This window comes from Leptosomus discolor, chromosome 2, assembly GCF_034619465.1.
Source record: "Leptosomus discolor isolate bLepDis1 chromosome 2, bLepDis1.hap2, whole genome shotgun sequence".
Taxonomy (NCBI): domain Eukaryota; kingdom Metazoa; phylum Chordata; class Aves; order Leptosomiformes; family Leptosomidae; genus Leptosomus; species Leptosomus discolor.
In genome coordinates, this window is record NC_141392.1 from 17,885,895 (window position 1) to 17,908,066 (window position 22,172).

At 46.9% G+C, this 22,172-nt stretch overlaps 1 protein-coding gene across 2 annotated transcripts in view; it reads left to right on the top strand.

Moving 5' to 3' along the window:
- The window catches only part of LOC104349772 (polypeptide N-acetylgalactosaminyltransferase 14), a 137,048-nt gene that overhangs the window by 86,134 nt on the left and 28,742 nt on the right, over window positions 1–22,172 (top strand). For both annotated transcript variants that reach the window (XM_086460667.1, XM_086460668.1), the window contains 2 exons: window positions 10,373–10,471; window positions 20,914–20,981. In XM_086460667.1, the coding sequence (XP_086316793.1) occupies window positions 10,373–10,471; window positions 20,914–20,981 (167 nt within the window). The remainder of the gene's footprint in view (window positions 1–10,372; window positions 10,472–20,913; window positions 20,982–22,172) is intronic.

Here is a 22,172-nt window from a genome sequence, read left to right on the forward strand (position 1 = left end):
CAGGTTAGTTTGTGTTGAGAAGTAACTGCTGGTTAGCTGTAATGTTAGCCCAGAGTTGAGATGCTGTCTATTCATCAATACCACGTGTCTCCCTCCAGTCTCTTGCTCAGTCCTTTGGGAAATGGCAGAGCTAGTGCTGCCAGGGCTAATTATTCCTCAAGACAGAAGACATGTGATAAAATATTAACCTTTTTCAAAAACAGAGCCCCAGTTAATTAGCTCCACTCTTGCGACACATTCACCCGGAGATAAAAGCTTGTTCCCCAGATATCTGTCTGTGGCACGGTGATCTTTCTGCATGTCCCTGTCACGATGGGGGACAGGGAGGGGGGAGAGCTGGGACTTTAATAAAATACAGTGACCTGCCAGTCGCTGTGCCCTGAGGACAAACTGCTCCATTTCAAGGTGAGCGATGTCCAGGCATGGGCACCGCTTCTTTCATTTGGCTGAAGCTGGAAACAGAGACAGAGCACGTGGCGAGATCCACTCTACCACCCATACATGGATTATTTCTGTGTTGTTGGTGCAACATCTCTGAAGCCTGAATTTGGGGGCTATGAAGGTGGACAGGGCTCAGTAGAGCTGGGTGAATAACCGTGTTTCGGTTCTTTGGTTATTTAAGAGAAAGAAAAGCCAGGAGATAGCAATTTCAGGATAAACCAAAAGCAAGGCTCGCAGTGAATCTAAAAAATACAGGAAAACTTAAGGCCAAAGGGATCTGTTTTTCTCATCCTGAAAAGGAAAAAATTTCATTTAGATCTCAAATGTTTTTGACACTTCCAGTCATCTGAAAATGACAGGCTGTATTTAAAATAAGTGATTTCGGGTGTCAGATGAAAAGTACACATTGGGCTCCTCTGGAACAAACTATGCGCTGGAGTGGAAGTGATGCTGAGACATGTGGCAGTGGCGGCAGAAACCACTGCTGTGAGGACGTGGTATCGCCGTGGCAGTCACTGCGCCGGGGAGGGGGCTTCTTTCTGCTGGAGGGAGGGATGGGGCTCTTTAATAGACCAGGATTGACTGCAGCCCTGGTCATGACCCTTAGGGTGGGTGTGCCAACACCAGTCAATCCATGGAGGCATGGGGTCTCCTTTTTAAACTCTGTGTGCCTCCTTCCCTGCAATGGACAGAGAGGATTCTGGAGTTTTTATAGGGAAGAAAAAGCCTTGCTTGTCTTGGTGTCCTTTGCAGGGAGCAATGTGGCACTCCTCTGAACCATACTGGTGCCCGCTGATGACTTAATGATGGACATTGCTTCATCACCAAGTGCTTTGTCATTCCAGGGGTGCCATTGATCACTCTCTGCTAGAGCCATCCTCTGCCTTTGACTGCTATAACGTATTGACCACTTGTCTTACAGTTATTACGTATCATTGATTACTTTGATAACTTGCTCCAAGTAATTCTGACAGAATGAAGTTGTTTGTTTAACTTTCATGCTTGTCTCAGTATTTCTATTGACCCAATATGTTTGTGTAGGCTGAAATCGAAGTCGAGTATTAGTAAGCGATGGAACTAATTCTCTGAGGCTTGCTACTATTGATAATTAAGGCCATGAGACAGTTCCTTCCATCAAACTCTTGTTTGTTTTTCCAGCTACCCAGTGCCTTAAAGTCCTACTCCATCAACTGTAGCAAAAGGGCAATCACAGGCAGTGTTTCAGGGCCATTTGGGTGGATTTTTGCTGTAAGCACTGCAGATCCCTGTATGCTTAAAGTGTTTTTGTGCTATCACAGTGTGGAGTTGGGTTTGTGCTTCTCCAGTCATGACTAAGGAGATGTTGTGGGGATGGGGACTTCTCTGCTTTGATTTGCCACGTGCTGCCAGGAAGCTCTGGTCAGAAAGCATCCTCCCTAATGAATCTTGCATCTGGGGTTCTGACCCTCTGAAATGTAATTTCAAGTTGTCCTGGCTTCTAAAGATCTTTAATAAAGGATTGGTGGCTTTCCAGGAAGGCACAAGATGCCAGATTTTGATTTTGCTTTCATCAGGTGAAAATGTTTGATGTCAACTCTGGTATTCCAGTAAAACTGGCATCAGAAATTTGGCCACATTTAAAATTCTGAAAACAAAGAAGGTGTGTGTGTGGGGTTATTTGGTTTGGTTTTTTTTTTCACTTTTGTTACCTCCTTTTTTTTCTTTTTGCCTCAGTTCCGAGGAAGGAAGGGTGGGGGGAATCGAGAAGCAAGACAGACCCTGAGTCTGTGTGGAGGGCCCTAGAAATCTGAATTATTCATGAGCTGCTTTGAAAATAAGACACACAATCTGGTTTAACTTGTTTTTAAATGCAGCCGTGCTATTCTCTCCTTCCTTTTTAGTAGGTTCTCTTTTTTTCCCCTCCCTTTTTCTGAAGACAAAAATCCAGTGAATTTTTAATAAATTGTAAATTTATCATCTTGTCAGTTTTGAGGTTTGCAGGCAGCAGCACATCATGTGCACAGGAGGTTATTTTTGCCTTCTTGCATTTCCCCCTTTCTTCGAATTTAGCCGTTTGATTAATTTTTTAGATATCTGTCTTGCAGGGAAAAAGAAAGAAAGAAAGAGACCGAAAGAGACAGTGAATTAGAGAAAATTGTGCACTAGCCAAATATAGCATTGTTTCAACTTCCAGAAGCTATGTAGAAAAGTGTACTTCTTGGTCAACCTGAGAAGGCTGACCTTCTCAGGTCAACTTGCAGTTTAGTTGAACCTGAGTTCCTGTTTGCAGGTCCCTGCCCTGGTGGGCAGTGTGCATGGTGGTCCCCTGCCAAGGCTTGGGGCTGCTTGCCTTCAGGCAAACACTAGCTGTGACTGTCACATTCATGGCAGCTCACTGACTTCGGAAGAACACGGAAGCTGAAAAGACCTCTTTCATCAGCAGCTGCATCTTCTCCTGCCCTCATGAGGGCTCTTCTCTTTTGTTTGTTTTCTAGTATTTTTGCAATAGCATGTGCTGGGGAGGGAGGAGGTGGGGACTTGGACAGGTTCCTCTGGGAGTCTAATCTACAGCCAGAACTGGTTCAGTGCCCTGGCAGTGTTTTTCTGATGGTCTTACTTACAGTTTCATCCAATTACATCTAGTTAAAGCCTGCTAAATAATTCCTTGTCAGCTCTGATGCTAACCACTATTGAATATTTGTTGTATATGTGCCTCCTCACCCTTGCTCAAGCCCTTGTACACTCCCCAAGTCATCTGCTCAACCAGGGATTCCTCTCTTTGGATCGCTCCCATTTCTCTCAGCCCTAGCCCTAGCAGCCACTGAGGCTGTTGCATGCCACCCTGGGGATTTTTCTGTCCCTATTTAGGAATGCAAACCTGAGGTGCATGCCAGTCCAGCACAGAGAAAGTCTACCAACCTTTCTCAAGGGTATTTTTTCACTTTGGCAAGCCGAATGTGAGCTGGCATTCCCTGCAATCACGTGGCATTGCCAGCTGACACTTGACTCCTCGTGCCTTCTTCTTCCTTTTTGGCACAGCTACTTTCCAGAGTCCTCCGCCTTCCAGCTGTTTTTTTCAGCCTCTCTTTGCTCTAGGCCTTTTGGTGTTTCTGTAGCACCAACCTCCCCACGGTCATGGCCAGACCGAGGTGGACCTGGAGGATGCAGGATAGATGCAAGAGGGTCTGTAGCTGGTTGTAATCCTCGCAGCCGCTGCTCTTCCTGTTGTGCTACAAAGATCATATATGTGCTCTGAGCAGCCATTTTCACGCTCAAATTGTGATGTGTCCTGGTGGAATGGTCAGCATCAAAGCTGTTAGCGTTATGGAGGAAACCCCAGAGCTTTCTCACTAAGTCTTTGTCCCAGACTCAATCTGAAGTGCAGGATGTGCAAGCAGCATGCTTGCTGCTAGCAGTCGTCCCCTGGCATGGCCCCGGGTGCCAGCTAGCACATGCAGTGAATGGTGGTGCTGGAGATGTGCAGCAAGGCAGGCCATGGTCAACCCTCCACTTAGCAGCCTCATCCTGATTGAGGGGGTGCAAAGCATACCCATAGAAGGAGGAGGAGAAGCTGGCATGTCTTTGGAGAACGAAGTAGAATTTTGAAGGTCTCTCAAAGCTGAGTGGCAAAATATTTTGAGGCAATATACATGAAGGATGGCTGAGGGAGAGCGAAGAAGAACTGAGAGTAGAGATGAGAGGTAAATGTCATGAAGAAGACCACTGACCCTTCTGTGTCCTCCAGTCGTGCAAATACGGAAATGTTATATCCCATTTATACTGTTGTATGAGACTGACACGTTGACTGTAACATGAACAGGGCTTCTTGGATTTTCCATCTCTGGGTGGCATGAAGTAATGATTTTTTGAAAGGTACTTTGCAGTCAGACGCAAGTCACTGAAGTCACTGGGCTTAATGTATGAATAGCTGAGAAATGCACAGATAACTGGGAAAAATGCCAGAGACTGTGTTACTAACAGGTCAGATGAGACAGTGCACAGTCCTGTCCAGCAGCAAGTCCTATGAACTCATCAGCTTCCATATGAGTTAGCACATACATTGCTATATAGCTCTAAATTGCAGCATGTCCAGGGTCCCTATTTTTACAGTATTTTTGTGGAAGGTGCCTGTAATTTTGCTTCAGCTCGAAGATGGGGTTTAGGGACAATGGTTTCCCACTGGCTGGGGGCTATGCCACCCTGAGAGGTTATCCTGAGAAGTATGACCAAGGTGACGGGATGTCTTGCCATCCCTGCAGGTGTGCAGAGCCTGGACACATTCCCTACTGGCTGGGGTAAGGCAGCTGGTATTCTAATCTCTTCCTTGCCACTGGCGACTGTTTGCGTGCCTATGGTGGGTGGCTTCCTTGCTCCCTAGGGCAGTAATTTTCATTTTCCTATGAGGGAGTAATTTTTCACACCTGGTTGGTTGTCAAGACTTGCTCCAGTTTCCTCTGGGATCCTGGAGGGAGGAATTGCAGTGACTACACCAAAGACACGTGGCTGCAATAGTTAGGTGAAGCAGCTCAAACCAGAGAGGGCCAAGAAAGAAAAATGATAAAAAAAAGCTCTTTGTGCTTTTCTTTCCTGGACTGCCACCCATTTCCAGAAGCAGACTGGCTCCTGTCCCTTTGGTGAGGTACAGACATTTCAGCATCTCTTGTCTTTCTTCTCCACTTTTGCTGTTGCTCTGTCTCTCCAGCTGGGTGTGGGGTGACAGTAAGGTCCCTGTGAGGTAGTTGTTGACTGACTGCTGTGTAGCCTGGGCAAAGCTGAAGAGGCTTCTCCCAGGCCTGGATGACTTGGTGCAGCCCAAGGCCAGACTGAAGCAGAGACTTGCTCTGGTCCTGACTGGCTGAGTCCCTTCAGAGGTGTGCACCAGACTGGCAAGATCTTTTTTTCCTGTATGGGTGTGAACTGAGAGTTTTGATGTTAGTATTAACTCTTCCTTAAAGTTGCTGTGAAGATTTGTGTAATTTAGTTCCCTTTTTCTGTGAGCTAAAATGACTTTTTATGGTTTTCCCCTTTCTTCACCAAGTTCTTCTCTGCTTCTGGTGGGGTGTCCGAGTCTACGACATTCATCTTATGGTAGTAACACCGCTGTGACATGACTCTTACACGTGTCTTCACTCAAGAGAGCCATCAAGCTTGGAGAGCTAGTCAGACTTGAGAAATGTCATCTGAAACCCAAAGTGCTTGTAGGTTTGTCCATTGGTGGTGGTGTGAACCCATACTGTTTCTGATGGCAGGTCCCTGTCCTCTGGGTCATTGTGAGAGGGAGAGCCGTGTGAGTGCACAGTGTGGAGACAAACCCAAATACTCATGGTTTAGATGTGTGGTGACAAGGCTGTTCTCCCATGTGTTTCCAAGGAGAAGAGAGGAGCCAGGAGGGAGTTGAAAGATGGTATTGCTCTGTCTGATGTGGCTGGCTGTTCGAAATAAATATGCAGAGAGCACTTTGGAAGTGGTGAGCTGTGTTGAGGGAGAGTTTGGACTTCATGGAAAATGTTAAAAATTCAAAGCAGAGCTGTTGGCAAGTGATGGCTGTCGAAGCAGAAAAGAGGAATGAGCAGAAGCTTAGCAGGGGAAGCTGGGGGAGTGGGATGAGCATAATCATCTCTTGAAGGAAGTTAACGAGACACAGGAGACGGTAAGCATGAGGAGTGGGTTTCAGGAGACATGGCGCAGCTCTGTGGGCACATGATGGCAGATGTCAAGGAGAAAACACAATGTGGGCAAGCCCAGTGGGGGAGACAGGAGGGGTTGCAGAACAGGGTCCATCTGTGTTCACACCGTTAGTCTTTACCCTTGTGCTGTGTAGCAGTGTTTCCAAGGTGGACTTTGTTTTGGTGAGGGGCACTATGAGTTAAGTCTGCATTTTAAATGTAAAATGGGTTGCAATGCACTGAGAATCGGTGTGCCTTGCCTCATCAGGAGGACCTCTAGGGATGCAGGGGCATCTGTGTGAAGAGGCCACCAGGGTGTGATTACCCCATCACTCACCAGGAGCACAAGGGTCGAAGCAACCCAAGAAAAAAAGTCTTCAGAGTGAAGGACTTTGGAGACCTGCAAAGAACACTGGAGTGTCTGAAGTTTAGGACTTTGTGGGAGGGCTTGTGATTCCTGAGATGAGAGCAGGGCTCCAGCCACCCACTCCCTGTCCCCACAAATGGGTGTGCCATCATTTATTCCAGAGCTGTTAATGACATGTTGGGAACACAGAGATGAGATGTGCTGCTCCTTCCACTCTGAAGGAAGTACGGCGAGCAGCCAGTCCAGGCAGGGATTTTCCAAGGGGTGATTCCCAAGGTGTCTGCAACCAGAATGCCTCTTTCATAACTTTCTGATTCTGAAATGATTTCAAATTTGAATGGGAAATAACCATAAAACGGAAAAGTGAAGTGTCCCATTGAATGAAAATTTGACATCTGGGTTTGCAGGAGGAAGTAATAATTATTTCTCTAGCTGGATGCTCTCTCTCGGGGTTTTAGGGCAGGTCAGCCTGGCAGTGCTGTCTTGTTTTGGCCCCCCAGATGCTGTGAGCTGGTGGAGCAGCCCACATTGCAGGCAGTTCAGCCTGGCAATGTTCCTGCTAGCACTTGCTGTGCTAAGATTGCTCCCCAGTCCTGCTGCAAGGTTTCAAAGCGTGAAACTTTAGAAGACTTTAGCCAGTGAATTTCAACACACTGCAAATATAAACAATGCAGTTGTTACCTTTTTTTTTTACTTCTTTTTTTTTTTTTTTTCTGAGAACAATCTAAAAAAAAACCTCTCAAACTTTCATTGGTTTCCTGAAAATGTTGTGGGTGTTGTTTTTGGTTTTTTTTCTTGTTGGCAATTGGGTGACCTATGAAATACCATAAGCAGCACAAAACATTTATGCAGTGACAGCCTGAGGTAGCACAGGCAGCTCTTAGCGGGTTTATTTTCATTATTACAGCAATTTTAGGGCTGCATGCAGCAATTTTCACTTGCAGTGAGGTATTAAATTGAAATTACCCCAGATGTAATTGTCACACAAAATAATTCTGGACATGCTGGATTTAATGCTTTTCCAAGCTGTGGTTTTTATTACCCAAGCAAGTGCCAAAAAAACACTTGTAGTCAACAACTTAAACTGAAGCCTGCCTTCTGGGGAGCCAGGAGCTGCAGTTACACTGGGGAAGGAAGGAAAAAAAAATAAGGGACCAACTGGAGAAAACTTTGGGAGGGCTTCTGAAAGAAGAGCCCAGGGGTAAAATCCTGGGCAAGGGCAGAGTCAGGGCCACATAGGGACATTGTAAGAGTCCTGGCAGATGCAACAGTTCAGCCTAACCCTTTTTGGGATCGTTTTTGGGGAGATGAGTCCCACTTGCGGTGCAGTGCTGGTCACAGAGGTGAAGCAAGGCTGGGGGTGCTGTCGGGTCCCTGCCTACTCCATAGCAGCAGCGCAGGCATCAGTCCTGTCTTTGGGATGCGACCAGCCTCATTAGAGAGAAGTCAGGGGTGAGTCACAGAGCCAGTGACCAAGCTCTGGAGGTGCTCATATATGACATTTCAGTGTTTCCCACATGGACATTGTCTAGTTAGGCTGATGTGGTGCATAGACATCTGGAGTTTTAAAAGCAAGTTGTTGTCACACACGAGGAGCCTTCATTGCACTGCTGACAGGCTCAGCCATCATGCAGTGTCTTTGGCACTCCCACTGGTAGGTGATACAGCATGCATCCACTGCGGCTTTATTTATTATCTCCTTAACTATTGTAATAACATAAGTAAAGTATTGATGACATTGTATTTTCCACCCGCTTTCACTCTTTTCCAGAAATAACTTCCCTTGTTTGCTCCACAGAACCGCTCCTGATGCCGTGCTGAAAGTGGGTGGAAGGACACGCATCTGGGAACAGTTAGGAGATAATGGTGTATAAATAGCACAGGGAGAGCAATCGTCGTAGTCTGTCCCTGCGGCTCCGCAAAGCAAGCGAGAGCTGAGCCTGAGCATAGCAAAAAAGTCACCGAGCAGCAGCAGCGGCTTCTTTCTCATCATATCAGGTTGGGAGAGCTCAGTTGAAGTTGGTTACTGGGTGATGCAAGGGGCCACAGTGACCCAGATGAGCAGCTCAGGGCATGACTGGGTGCTGTTTAGTAATTCAGAAACCCTTTAGCATCCCTGAGATGTAACTTTGATGAACGAGGGCATTGCTGCTTGGGGCGATGTTACTGAATTTTCTCCTGCATGTAGAGTAGCTGTGCAAATTTGGTGTCCTTTGAGGATGAACCTAGAATTAGAATTCATTCAATGATGAATTTCTGGGATTGGTGACTATGTTGAAGGAACAGAGTAGTAATGAGAAATCTGCTTTGGTTGAGGCAGGATTTGGGGAGGGTTTTGAGTGAAATAATGAGAGAAAGCAGCTACTGATTTAGCGTGAGCTTGCAAATATTTTGTCCCACCCAAGATGTCGTTTTTTCCTTATTCTTGGAATTATACCACCTGTTGTGCACTCTTTTTTCCTTTCATTTAGTTCACTTTGTAAATAACCAGAAATGCAATTTCGAAATGAAAAGATGAAAAACCTTGTTAAAAAGAATATCTCAAGCATTTTGACATTTCAGAGGTGCAACATGATGTGCTGATAGCATAAATCAGCAATATCTGGCTACTCTTACTTGCTTTCTCCTCTCTATCCCCAACTTAATTTTTCCATCTGTTTTGCTTTGCCTTGCAGATACTGTGGTCCAGAGCTTTGGGGGAGCAAACTGATGGTTTGTTGAAAGAGTGATTGCTCAGTCCTCTTTCCTGCTTCATTTGAGGATGGTAGTGGTAGCACCTGGGCAGTGACCCAAGAGCAGGGAAGTGGCACATGGATGGAAAGGGACACGATAGCTGTGATGGGAAGCTCCTCAGGCTGGGCACAGGGTGCCCTCCTGCCACAGGTGTGTCACTTAAGGCCATCACAGGGACTGACAGGGACCTGGAAAGTGCAGCATGGATGTAAGAGGTGTATATGGATTTCCTAAGCTAGGAATATGTTGATGGCAGTTTATAAAAGCCACAAATTTCATCAGCTAAAGGTCAAAGTAATTACAGAGTCTACGATGTTTCCTCCTGGGAAGGAGGCAGCAGGGGCTGTGGTTGCAGTTGTGGGTTTTCACTTTCTGCAGGCTGGCTTGGAAAGTGTTAAATCCCGATCTTCCCTGTGGTCAGGTTATGCCATTAAGGCAGAGTGAATAAGGAATCAATTTAGAAACAGGACTTGGCTTACCTTGTAGCCGGATGGTGGAAATTCCGGCCTCAGAAGGTGGGAGTGAGGTGGCTCAGAGCTGGAGCTGTGATGATACTTTTGCCTCTGCTGGTGTCACCAGCCAAGTGGGTGCGAGAGTACTATATCCCTGCCTCAGTTTAAGAAAGAAAAAAACCTCATCATCATAACCCAGTACTTCTGGGATGATACTGAAAGCTCCATGAAGCTCACAAAGCCAGCAAGGCAGCATAAGACTTGCAGCTGGTCTTCTGCGAGGACCTCACCTGTGCCTTACCTTTGGCGTGAAGGGCTCATTTCTAATCCCATCATGCTAATGTCAGCAAGGAGCATCTCTGCTGAAGGTGGCCTTGCCCTAACTTTATTTTCCTGCTACCTGTTGGTGAGGGAGGCTGGTAGAACCAGGATGGTGTGCTAACTGGGAAGCAATGGTTAGAGAAAAGGGCTGCAAGCTGGGTGCCTCCTTTCTCACCCCTTGCTATTAATGACAGTTAAGTTCTTTTTGCTGCTTTAATTGTCAGTGAGTGACTTGGCAGTTTCTGGACTCTTTCAGAAAGGATTCATGCAGAAAAGCTCTTTTTTTTTTTTTTTTTTTTTAATAGCAGCTGGAGGATCGTCTACTGATGGACTCCACTGCCTGCGTTAATGAAGTGAGCTCCCACTTTGAATTCCAGTGCCTGAACAGCCTTTTCCTCTTTCTCCCTCCGCAGATGTACGACTTTGCACTATCGCCAGGACCTCCCACCAACCAGTGTCATCATCACCTTCCACAACGAGGCCAGGTCGACCCTGCTAAGGACAATTCGGAGGTAAGAGCTCCTGATTTGCTGCAAATGCTCTAATTTATAAACACTTTAAAAAATGGTGAGTGGGCTAGTGGTTTTCATGGATAAAGGCAGAATCTGTTTGCACTCACCACAGCAATGGGACTGGGATTACCAGCTGCGGTCTCAAATGATTGCTGGGAGAAATTAGTGTGAAAGCTGGTCTCTGAGAAGTAGGTTTTACAGTGGGATGCTCGGGAAAGTAAGTAGCTGTGCTCACTTTACAGGGTCTAGCACAGTGTGCTCTTGGAATGGCAGATTAGGCAGAGTCTGGGGTAAGAAGTTTTATATCCAGCTGAGTATCAGTGCTCAGCTGTATTTTGTCCCAGTCCTTTGGGGACAGCTATTCTGCAGATGTCTGCTCCAGTACTGCTGCTCGAGCTTCTCCAGTGACACATTGAGTGCCAGAAAGACTTGCTAATTGAGAAGCCCTAATGGAGCACATGCAGACTAGACTTTCAAGGATGGTTTCTGTACTCCTCTGGATACAGGGTGGAGTGCTCTGGGCAGATGGCCATTCCTTCATTTGTTGGCTTGTTCTTGGCAGTGTTTTGCTGTGGTGGATAGATTAAAGGCTTAATTTTCATCACAGGTTTTTGAAATCAGCATTTAATCCCAAGGTGTGCCTTGAATCTGCAAGTTCTCTTGTGGGAAGATTTAGTGAGGTGTGTCCACTATACACCTTCAAGGGGTCTATCCCCAGGTCTCGGCTGGGGGGTTCCTCTGTAGCAAGCTTAGGTATGCTCTGCTCTGTGCCAGTAATAAGTGTTTTGCAGATGTATTCCATGTCCATATAGTGAAGGTTTTTGCCCTGCTGCAAGCCTTGTCAGTTAAACCGTGGCATCCCCAGGGACCTCTTGCCATTGTCGGTACTGGTCAGACTGGGGTTGCTGGCTGGTGGGAGGCTTCAGCTATGCCCTATTCACTGTCACGTCCTCCCTGGGCTTTTCTCTGAAAACAGCATCCTTCCTCAGGTGAACGCACCCAGTGCCACAAGTGAGTTTGACAGTCCTGAAATTGAATTCCTGCTTTGCTTTATGGTTTCATGCCCAATCCCATCTCCTTCACTTCACTCTTAATAATCTATCACCGCTTTCTCTCTCTAGGGTGTGTGGATTTCAGATGTGCATAGCACTGACACTTGGTACTGTGTACTACCTCCTTGATCCTGGACCTTCTCTTTATCTTTACAGTGCTTTGCATAGGTTTGCCATTCTCCAGAACACATTGAAACAGAGATGGCAAAGCAAAGCCAAGTACAGTCCTCTAGCCCCTGAAATGCAGGATGCTTATAACATGTAAAGTGCAGGGATGAACTTTAATCTCATTTCTCTCCATAACTCAGCACTTGACTGTCCTGGCAGGTATGACCATGAGTGATGTTGTCACGTGAAAGATGTTAGACCCGTGATACGGCTCTTATGCCTGGATCCCTCATATCTGGCTTCATTAGACAACTGTTCATTGCAATGTTGGCAAGGTTAGAAGTACAGGTAGTTTGAATTTTCATTCTTCCTCTAGGATATCGTCCTCTGAAGTTTCTGATTTCCAGCTATAAAAAGAATTTCTTCCTTGTTCCTATTCTTTCCTTTGCTTGACTTGATTAGTTGGCTTTACTGCCTTACCCGGTTGCATGTGATTTCTACCACAGCTTTGCCCCCGTGCACTGCTCCTCCCCACTCACGTGCCCCATTGATTCCAGTGCTCATGTTTTGTCTGTGGGGAGATTTTCCCCAGCTCTTGGGCACCCTCTGAGCCCTCTTTCCTGTAGGCTGCTCTCCAAGTGGTGCCAGAGCCCCATGAAGTATCCCACTGAGCTGCACCACAGAGGCAAGCCTGGGCAGTGGGGAACTGAGATGACTCACAGCCTTGAGTCCCCATCTCCCCTGCCTCTCCCTGGGCTGAGATCCTGAGCTCTCTTGAGCTGACTTTTTTCTGCTCCCCATGGTTTGGAGGTGGCCTCCTGGCATCATAGTTCACCATTTTCCTCCTGGATGCAGTACTTAGAGGCTTCCTTTGATCCAACTAGTGGCAGAGGTATCAGCCCTTGGTGGCAAGTCATACTGGTGACATGACTCTTGCTCTGCTCCTCTCTGGCCATGATTGTGCATGTATTGACACCTCCTTGCCTGGTTTTGTACCCAGCTCATCTGCTTCTTCAGCCTCTGTAGGTTAATTTGCTGTGCCTTCTGACTGCTCTGTTCCCCCCCCCCCCCCCCCCCCTTGCTCAGCAAATGCTTAGTTTAATTAGATCTTCCAGATAACTCCATCCCATGGTGGCTGTAACAACATGGATCATTTTCCATGGCCATTCAAAACAAACTGTCCTCCTGACACTGATTTCTGCCTTTTGGAGCAATCTGTGGCCAAGTGTCTCCAAGCACTTTGAGCACAGTGGTGAGTAAAATAGGCACCTCTTCTACCGTGATCTCCCCAGTACATCTCCACAGTACACTCCAGGTGACAGATGGACAGGCTGAGGAACAGAGAGGTGTGTGGCAGGTGGAAGATTTTGGGTTACAGACTTGGTTTCCTGAGTTCCAGCAAGTTGTTTTTTCCAGCTTATTGCAACATGAATGTTCTCAGTTAACTGCTGTGGCAGGAGCAAGAAACAAGGAAAGGGACATTGCTTGGCTTGTCCAAAGCCATGGGTGACAGTGCACCGTCTCCACAAAGGGAGCACTTCTTACAGGACCACATGCAAACACAGAGGAGTGGCAAAGGGAAATGTTAGTGAAGTCATCATCTAGCAGAGGAAGAAATCAACTCCTGCAGAAGGGACCACGTACATGACAAACAGGAGTGATTTTGCTGTTCCTGTGCTTTTCCTAGGTGATTGAGAGCTTTAGTGCTTACCAAGAGCTGAGGCTGAGCTGTATTTCAGGCTCAGTGTGTTGCATGTGGCTCTTGGTGAGGATGCGAGTGCTTTGACCCGTGAAGCAGAGGCACCAACACATGGCTTCCACAGCACACCTTAGGCAAGTCACGTTGCGAGCATTTTGGATGGTTCGTTTATGAACAATTTGTGTCGTCAGATCTATTGAGAAAAGCTAGTGGACTGTGTTGAATAGTGAATTAATTTAAAAGTTTCTTTTCTCTGACTGTTTGCCAGCTGGAAGAAAAGAAGGGGAAAAAACCCAGAAAAGCTAAATTAATTGAATGCCCAAATCTCTGCAAATGATGTAGTCAGTGTTTATAAATGTGTATGTAACTATGCTTGTGAATATGTACAAATGCCCAGGTAGTAGGGGATGGGTGTCATGAGAAAGAGAAATAGAAAAAGGGAGAAGAGACCAAATAGGAGGAGATGGTGAATAGCAAAGTAGCTCTTGAGATTTTTTTTTTTTTTTTTTTTTACCATGCAGACAGTAGAGAAACTGCCATTGGGTTGTTGTTTCAGCCACTCACTTTTCGAATGACCTTGAGCAAGTTTCTTATCCCGTCTCAGTTCAGTTTCATGTATTTCAAGCTGCAAGGCTCACTGCATTAAAGATGGTGAGAGTCTCCAACAGTATGGGATGGGACTGTGTGAGTAAACCCAAGGAGGGAAGACAGGAGGAAGGGAGAGAATGAGCAATACAGAGGCATTTTTTAAAAAAGAAAACCACAATTCCTTCTTTCCTCTTTTTCCATCCTGCGCTAGCCTGTATTTAGGAAGAGAATGCCGCTCATTGCCCAGCTCTAGCTGCCCAGCTCATCCAGAGGGAGAGCTTAAGGATGTCCCCAAGGCCACAGCAGTCACTGTAGGGGAAGTAGCAGTGTGGCTGGGAAAGGTGCTCCTTGTCACCTGGGGCTGGACTGGGTGCTGGGGCTCTCCACAGAGATGGGCAATAGTGCCTTTCCATCATGTAACCCCGTGTGGTTAGGGGGAACTACTCCATGGCTTGCTTATGAGAATATCATCCCCTTTCCATTACTGTCCCTCCTCTGCAGGCATCAACATGCTCACATGCTGAGATGTGGCCACTGCTGGGGGACCAGTTGTGCTTTCAGGGCTCAGTGTGGTGTGGCATCCCATGTTGAGTTCTGCAGGGAGCAAGGCTTGGTGCATGCCCCATCTCTGGAAGCATCCCTGGGAGCAGTGGGGAGAGAAACACTGCGTACCCTGGTGGCAGAGCTGGCGGAGACAGAACTGCAGGCACCCTGGGGTGATGCTCTGCACCCATACCATCAGACCACCATGCGTGACTTTCTCCAGCAAGGCAATTTTGGGAGCTTGATGGCTGGTCAGCGCTGGCACACACTGGGCAGGAGAGGAGCGTAGAAGGCTGTTGTGCTGGCAACCTGAGACAGTCTCATTTACTCTGCTGAGTGGTCTTCATTTATTTATTCTTCAAACTTGCAGCTGGGGAGCTCAGAACAGGAATAAAGAGACTTAATTATTTACCTCTTGCTGACAAACGAGAACACATCCTTTGGCAAAAGTCCTGATGCAAGTGCTATGAATATCACATCAAATATTTAGATCATTAATTAGCAGGGAGAATAGCATGCCTTTAATTTTCCAGTGCTCGTAAGAAAGGGAAGTGATGTCCTGGACAGCCAGCACCTCACACCTTCACCTCATGCTGCTACTTCGTCTGCATCTAGGCACATCTGAGACAGGGAAATACAAAGCCCGTGCGCCTCCTTCCTTAGGCAGCAGCAGCACCATATAGAGTCTGTGCCATAACTCGAATGAGCCTGATTAAAGAAGCAAAAACAAGCCAGGTGTTGCGAAGAAACTGTATAATTAGCACTTTGTGCTGACTATTTTTTTTTCTTGCTTTTTGCTTAAACCTTGGACTTTTTTTTTTCCTAATTTGCTAATCATCTCTCGCGGTGACTAAGTACACAGCCCTCCATGCGCTTTTACCTTTTGATGTTAACATAAGAGAACTCTTGAATTTCAAAGAGCTTGGTGGGTATTTGAAAGAATAAAATGCGAAAGCTGCAGTGTAATCAAAGCTCATTATGGTTATTCTTGGTGTGATGTCTCTCTTCCTATATAATTAGCCATTTTGGGTTGTTGAAGTAGTTAATTTTGGCGGGCATTTTCTCACTGCACTCTTGGTCTGATTTCGATAATTGTGACCCTTAGCCCTTTTGATACTTTCTTATACTCCCAAAGGTGGTTTTTTTTTCCCCTAACAAGTCCTAAAGTGTTGCCATGGAGAGAATTAATGGGTTCATGAGTTCCTGAGGATTAATGTCCACAGTCATCATAGAATAATCATAGAATAGTTTGGGTTGTTCCAACCCCCCTGCCATGCCAGGGACCCCTCCCACTAGACCAGGTTGCTCAAGGCCCCATCCAACCTGGTCTTGAACGCTTCCAAGGATGGAGCATCAACAACTTCCTCAGGCAACCTGTTCCAGTGTCTCACCACCCTCAGGGGAAAGAACTTCTTCCTTACATCTAGTCTATACCTGCCCTCTCCCAGCTTCCAACCATTCCCCCTCATCCTATCACTACAGGCCCTTGTAAAAAGTCCCTCTCCTGCCTTCTTTTAGGCTCCCTTCAGGTACTGGAAGGCCGCTATAAGGTCTCCCCAGAGCCTTTGCTTTTCCAGGCTGAACAAGCCCAACTCTCTCAGCCTGGCCTCATAGGAAAGGTGTTCCAACCCTCTGACCAGCTTGGTAGCCCTCCTCTGGACTTGCTCCAACAGCTCCATGTCTTTCTTGTGTTGAGGGTTTCAGAGCTGGATGCAGTATTCCAGGTGGGGTCTCACGAGGGCAGAGTAGAGGGGCAGAAACACCTCCCTCGACCTGCTGGCCACGCTGCTTTTGATGCAGCCCAGGATACGGTTGGCTTTTTTGGCTGCGAGCGCATATTGCTGGCTCATGTTCATCCTATTATCCACCAGCATGTCCAAGTCCTCCTCCCCAGGGCTGCTCTCAATCCACTCATCGCCCATCCTGTATCTGTGCTTGGGATTGTCTCGACCCAGGTGCAGGACCTTGCCCTTGGCCTTGTTGAACTCCATGAGGTTTGCACAGGCGCACTTCTCCAGCCTGTCAAGGTCCCTCTGGATGGCCTCCCTTCCCTCCAGTGTGTCCACCTTACCACACAACTTGGTGTCATTGGCAAACTTGCTGAGCGTGCACTCGATGCCTCTGTCCATGTCACTGACAAAGATGTTAAATATCTCCGGTCCCAGCACCAGTCCCTGCGGAGCCCCACTTGTCACTGGTCTCCACTCGGGCATCGAGCCATTGATCGCAACTCTTTTTGAGTGTGACCTTCCAGCCAATTTCTTATCCACGGAGTGGTCAGTCTATCAAATCCATGTCTTTCCAATTTGGAGACCAGGATGTTGTGTGGGACAGTGTTGTAGGCTTTGCACAAGTCCAGATAGGTGACATCAGTTGCTCTTCCCTTGTCAATTGATAACACAACAGTTCCCTCTCTAAAGCAACAGGTATTCTGGGTGATGACCAAAACCATACTGACCTTTGGTCAGAAGGTCTAAACTCCTCCCTGCAAATATTTTCCATATCTTACATGTCAGGGTGACTTTTACACTGGTATTTATTTGGAGATGAAACTATTGCATCCAGTGCTTACCTTTGGGTAGGTGGAAAAGGATCCCAACAAATTGTTGAGGAGGACAGGAGAAGGACCTTATGATGAAAATTTAAGGTGAAATTCTCCATGGCTACAGCTGCATAAATTCTGCTAAATCCATTGAAACAAAGAAAATTTCAGCATTAACTTTTCAAGATAATTCAGCAGCAAATCTGGTCTTAATGGGTTGAGTAAACCTAAGTACTTTCTGGACTAGAGGTGTGAGTTTTCATTTCAACAGTAACAGATTTATTGGTGATTTAGGGGAGAAAATGTTGTGGTCTTTGGCTCAACAGAACTTAAAAGCTATTTTGATTTGTTAAAGTACGCCCATCACTGCAGTGTATCTACCTATGTTTGATTTCAGGGAAAAAAAATCTATAAATAACAGAGGGACTTCAAAGCACTATAATATTAATTGTCTTCTGATTTTACCCGTATAAAAGGAAAAAATGCCATGCACACACATAAAGAAAGAAAAGAAAGTATAAAAAAAAAAATCAAAGCTGAGAAAAGGCAGAAATAATAGAAAAGCTGTCTTTGATTTTTTAAAAGTGCTTTTGTAGTCTATCTGAAAAAAACCCTCAACCTATAATTTTGAAAACGTCCAGGATTTGGTGCCTCTGTTTCCCGTCCTCCCCAAGGAGGACCACAGGAGGAGTGTTTATAATATGTGTTTCCAGTGGCATAGGTACGTTACTGTGCGATTAATAGAGCACAGGTAGAAAACGCATTGGAGACATGAATTTGGCCTTGCTGAAAAGCCGGCGTGCTTGCCCTTGGCTGCACTGGGACGTGGGCTGCACTGTTGCAGCCTTTGCTGTGGATCTCTTTGTGCCTGCATCGAGTGACGCTTAGCTTAGCAGCAATTTTGGGGCTTGCAAGTATCTGAGCACAGATTTGCAAGGGCAATAATGAGCTCAAAGCCCACTGAAATCAGTGGACACCAGGTCCCTTACAGCCGTGGTAGACCCAGCCTTTGGACCACCCACACCAGGGCTTTGTTCACTTGGAATTTGGGAAAGTGTAACACGGTAGGTGAATCCCACAAGGGAAGTGATGGGAGAGGGCTGCAATGGCATGGGGTGAGGCAGCTTGCAGTGCCAGGGGATGCTGTGTCACCCATGGTGGTGTCTGTCATCAAGTCCATGGAAGGATGATGGTTCATGGAGCCAGACTAGTCCTTGGAGACATCCTTGGAGACAGCATGCTGACTTTTTCCCCCTTGCTCTGGTCAATCCTCTGCATCCCACAGATGGCCACCTTTGGCAGTCAGGGGATATCATCCCTGATTTACGGGGTGGCAAGCCGAGGCACAGGGTTGGCAGCAAACTGCTTGACCTGGGAACAGCAGGAACCTGCAGCTGAGCAGAGACTGGGCTTCTCCCCAGTCCACTGCCTTGAAAACAATCCGTGCTAGATTTTCTTCCGTAAGAGGTGCACTGAGAGGAATTCGCCCGAGGCACTGAGTACCACTATGAGCACAGGTCTGAGTCCACACCCCAGTGTAATGGTTTTGTTCTTTCTGGTAGCAGCAAAAGCAGAATGAGCCCCTCTGCAACTGCGTTCCTGTAGAGTTAAGCCCTGCGTTGCACTTCTGGCAGCTGAATCTATAGGGGAGACTGGGCGGAGGCAGGCTTTGAATATTCAAGTTGCCCACTGCCTCCCCCCTCCCACTCTCAGTGGGTTATTTATTTATTTTGCTGGCTTTTTTACAAGTCTGCTTCTTTCCTGCAGGTTTCACCAAGTTAGGTTTCCAGGCAATCAGCGCTTGTTAAATATTCCACTGAGCATGATATTGCTCTCCTGTCTCTATACTGACGCTCAGCTGCGGTAATTTGCTGAACTCAGCTCTCGCATATGGGGATTTTTTAAAAATAACAAACCTATTAATAATAATAATTAAAAAACACTTGACAGGTGGGAACAGCACATCTAAATTGCTCTGTGTGCCCCAGCAGGAGGAGGGGTGTTCAGCCACTTTTTCTAATACCTTGTGCAGGCTGCCTGCAGGTGTTGGTGAGGCGGTGTTATCTAACCTGGCTTAGTGATGCTGAGGTGGCCACAGTGGCCTCTGGCTGTTAGGGCTCCCACCGTGATTGTGGGTTAGGGGACAGAGGTTTTCTCTTCCTCTCCACCCCAACCTTAACATGCAAGGATCTGAAGTGGGGGGAAATCATGGCTTTTGCCAAAATCCTGAAACTGGAGGTGGCAGGGATTGTGTTTCCAGGGAAAGTAACTCTTGGATTTGAGCAGGAGCTCCAGAAGGGGAGTGCCAGCCTTACCCACTCTGGTCTGAGATAAACCCCCATTTTTTTCAGGATTTCTGCTGGCAAAAAAAAAAGACAAACCCCATAGAGGGGGAATCCATTTCAAGCATCTGCCTTGAGGTGTCCTGTTCTCCTTCCAAAATAATCCCGCTCAACTCTTTCTCCCTGGAGCATTGTAATTCCAGCACTTGGTGGATTTGGGGTACACCAGTGCAGGCAGCAGGCACTTGGCAATAGGCATAGATACTCCAAGCCCTCCTGGGTGGGAAGGGCTTGTGGTTTCTCATCAAGAAAGTTTCATCAGAGAAATGCAGCCCTTTGGCTGAATGTCCTCAGATATCTGGGGGTGGTGCTGTGAGACCCCTCTGGGTTCCTGCCAGCTGGGCCGGTGGCTCCCGAGCACCCAGATTCCCCAGGGATCCTGCCTTTTGGAGATGTCTTGACTGGGGTCTGGGCCAGGGATGTGGTTTTCCAGACTTCCAGGCTTTTTGCTGGAGCTTTGGGAGCCTGGGAGACCAGGGAAACCTGTCAGTAAGGATCTGGAGATAGCAGAGGCTTCAAGGTTGTTAGACTGCAGGGTGTCTACCCTCTTACGCCAGTGGGAGGTTTGAAGGTTTTTTCTAACCCAGGCCAGAAGGCAGACTCAGGTGTGAAATTTGGAGGGATTTTAAATCCTGTGTGAAAAAGGAACCATGTTCAGGGTGAAGGCAAAGAAGTGTAAATGCTGGAAAAACCTGTACAACCTAACTGGCATTACCAAAACCCAAGTCAAGCACTTAGGAGATTTTTGGAATGCCCTGGGGTTTGTACTTCAAGAAGTCAGCCTTGTCCCTTTGCTGGGGCAGGATTTTAAGCATGTGTAATTCTGCTAACCTCTGTGCCATGCAAGAAAGGTGAAGAACAGGTCTAGACTTTATAATAATAATTACAAAAACCTTGGTGGCATAATTAGGGGAAGATTGTAGCTTTCAGCCATGTTTCACAGTGTCTGTCCACCTGGAGGGAGCTGTGAACGACATTCTCAAGCCTCTCTCTTTCATTAAATAAGCAGGCTCCAACACCGCTCTTATTCTCTCGGCAGTCTCTGAAATGCAATCAACTCATGGATAAAAACAGGAATTGTCCTGCCACGGCTGTGAGCTCTATAAAGATGAGTTTGAGCTGGGTAGTTTTCTCTGTGTTGGCCCTGCTGTTGGTGGACATGGTATCATCAGCCCCGGGAGAGGTGGTGGGGTGACGGCAGCTTTGCCCTAAGCCTTGTTAGGAAACTTGGTGTGATGTGTGGGTTGCTGAAAAGACTGTTTCTCCTGGCTTTACGTGGTGCTCTGCTTTTGTTCACAGAGGTGGTAAGGGTGAATCTCAGCTATTTCCCAGGAATACCAGGGGCTTGGCTCTTAGCTCAGGCTACAGGGAGCTGATAGCCTGGCACTGTAGGTTACTGGGGGTTGGTGGGAGGTGGTTTCTGGGTCTTATCAAGTGTGCCCTTTTTGGAAATCCAAGCCTCGTCTTCTGTGCTTTGAGAGGGATTGGTTCCTAAGCTTTCTTGCCCAGTTTGCTGGGTTGTTGAGTTGGTAAAGCACTGTCATGGATTTTCTCTCTTCATCCTTTAGCGTGCTGAACCGCACCCCAGTGCACCTCGTCCATGAAATCATACTAGTGGATGACTTCAGTGATGATCGTAAGTGACCCTTTCTATGTTAAAAGCGAGGGGCCAAACTGAAAGAGACTGTGAGAGACTGTGATTTACGCAGAGAGGGGGGAAAAGTTTGTCAAAGTGGAAAGAAATTTAAAGCTCTGTAGGTGTGGAGAGCAAACTGCGCTGTGCCATGTTTGCATCGCCACGTGGAGAATTCAAATTCCAAATGATGAACCCTCTTCTTATGAAAATAATACAAGAAGAGTGCATGACAAATAATTTTTATGCCCAGTAGACATGAATCCAGTTCTTCCCTGGTTGTATCCTGCCGCAGCTGTGGTGTGTTTAATGTGGCTTTTAGCTGCAATTCTGGGGTGATGCCACTGGAATGGCACAGGATAATGATAGTCTGGCCCTCCTGATATGTGGATGTGTTCTGCATACGTTTATGTATGTGGCCAGCAGCTCTTGATTTATTCTTTTTCACCACCTTTTTCACCCATGTAAAGAGGATTTCCTGCATGGGTTGCCCATTTCTGAGATGCACCATAATAGCACTGTACACCACAGACAGCCCATGTCCTCCTGCCATTCTCTTCTGGTTAATAGCATGACTCAAGTGAAATCAATAGGTCTGAGCTCCAGCAGGAGCTGGTAGCTGTAGCCCTAGGGGCTCCCAGTTAACCACAGCAGCTAAAGACCTTGCCTGGTGAGACAGACAAGTGGAAGATCTAGGTGCTGAGAGCAAGTGCTCAAAAAGATTGTCTCAGGCATGAAAAGGATGATAAAATACACCTAGGCTGAGCGGTCCGTGGCACTTACATTTCAAGGAGCTGCAAAAGGTAGCCATTTACTAGGAAACGTGAAAACAAAGCCAGAGAGGATTCAAAAAAAGAGGATCTATGCTTTGCTCTTGGATGTTATAAATAGGCACTGCCTCAGAGAGCATTAGGGACAGATTTCACATGAGACCCACTTCTCAGCATCGACGCCTCCCTGGGGAGTCGCTGAAGCCAGGGCAAGGGGTTGCAGTGATTACTGTGAGCTTTGGAGTAACTCCAGCACATGGGAGGCCAGGCTAGGTAAGCCTGGGGACTGGCAGAGTGGCTGCAACGGGGAAAAGGAGCAGGTGCAAGGACTCGAGCTGCCCTGGTGTACAGTAGAATAGGCTTTTTGAAGGGTGGAGGAAGTAGATGCCCAATATTTGGCTAAATAGGCAAAACACTTGCCTTC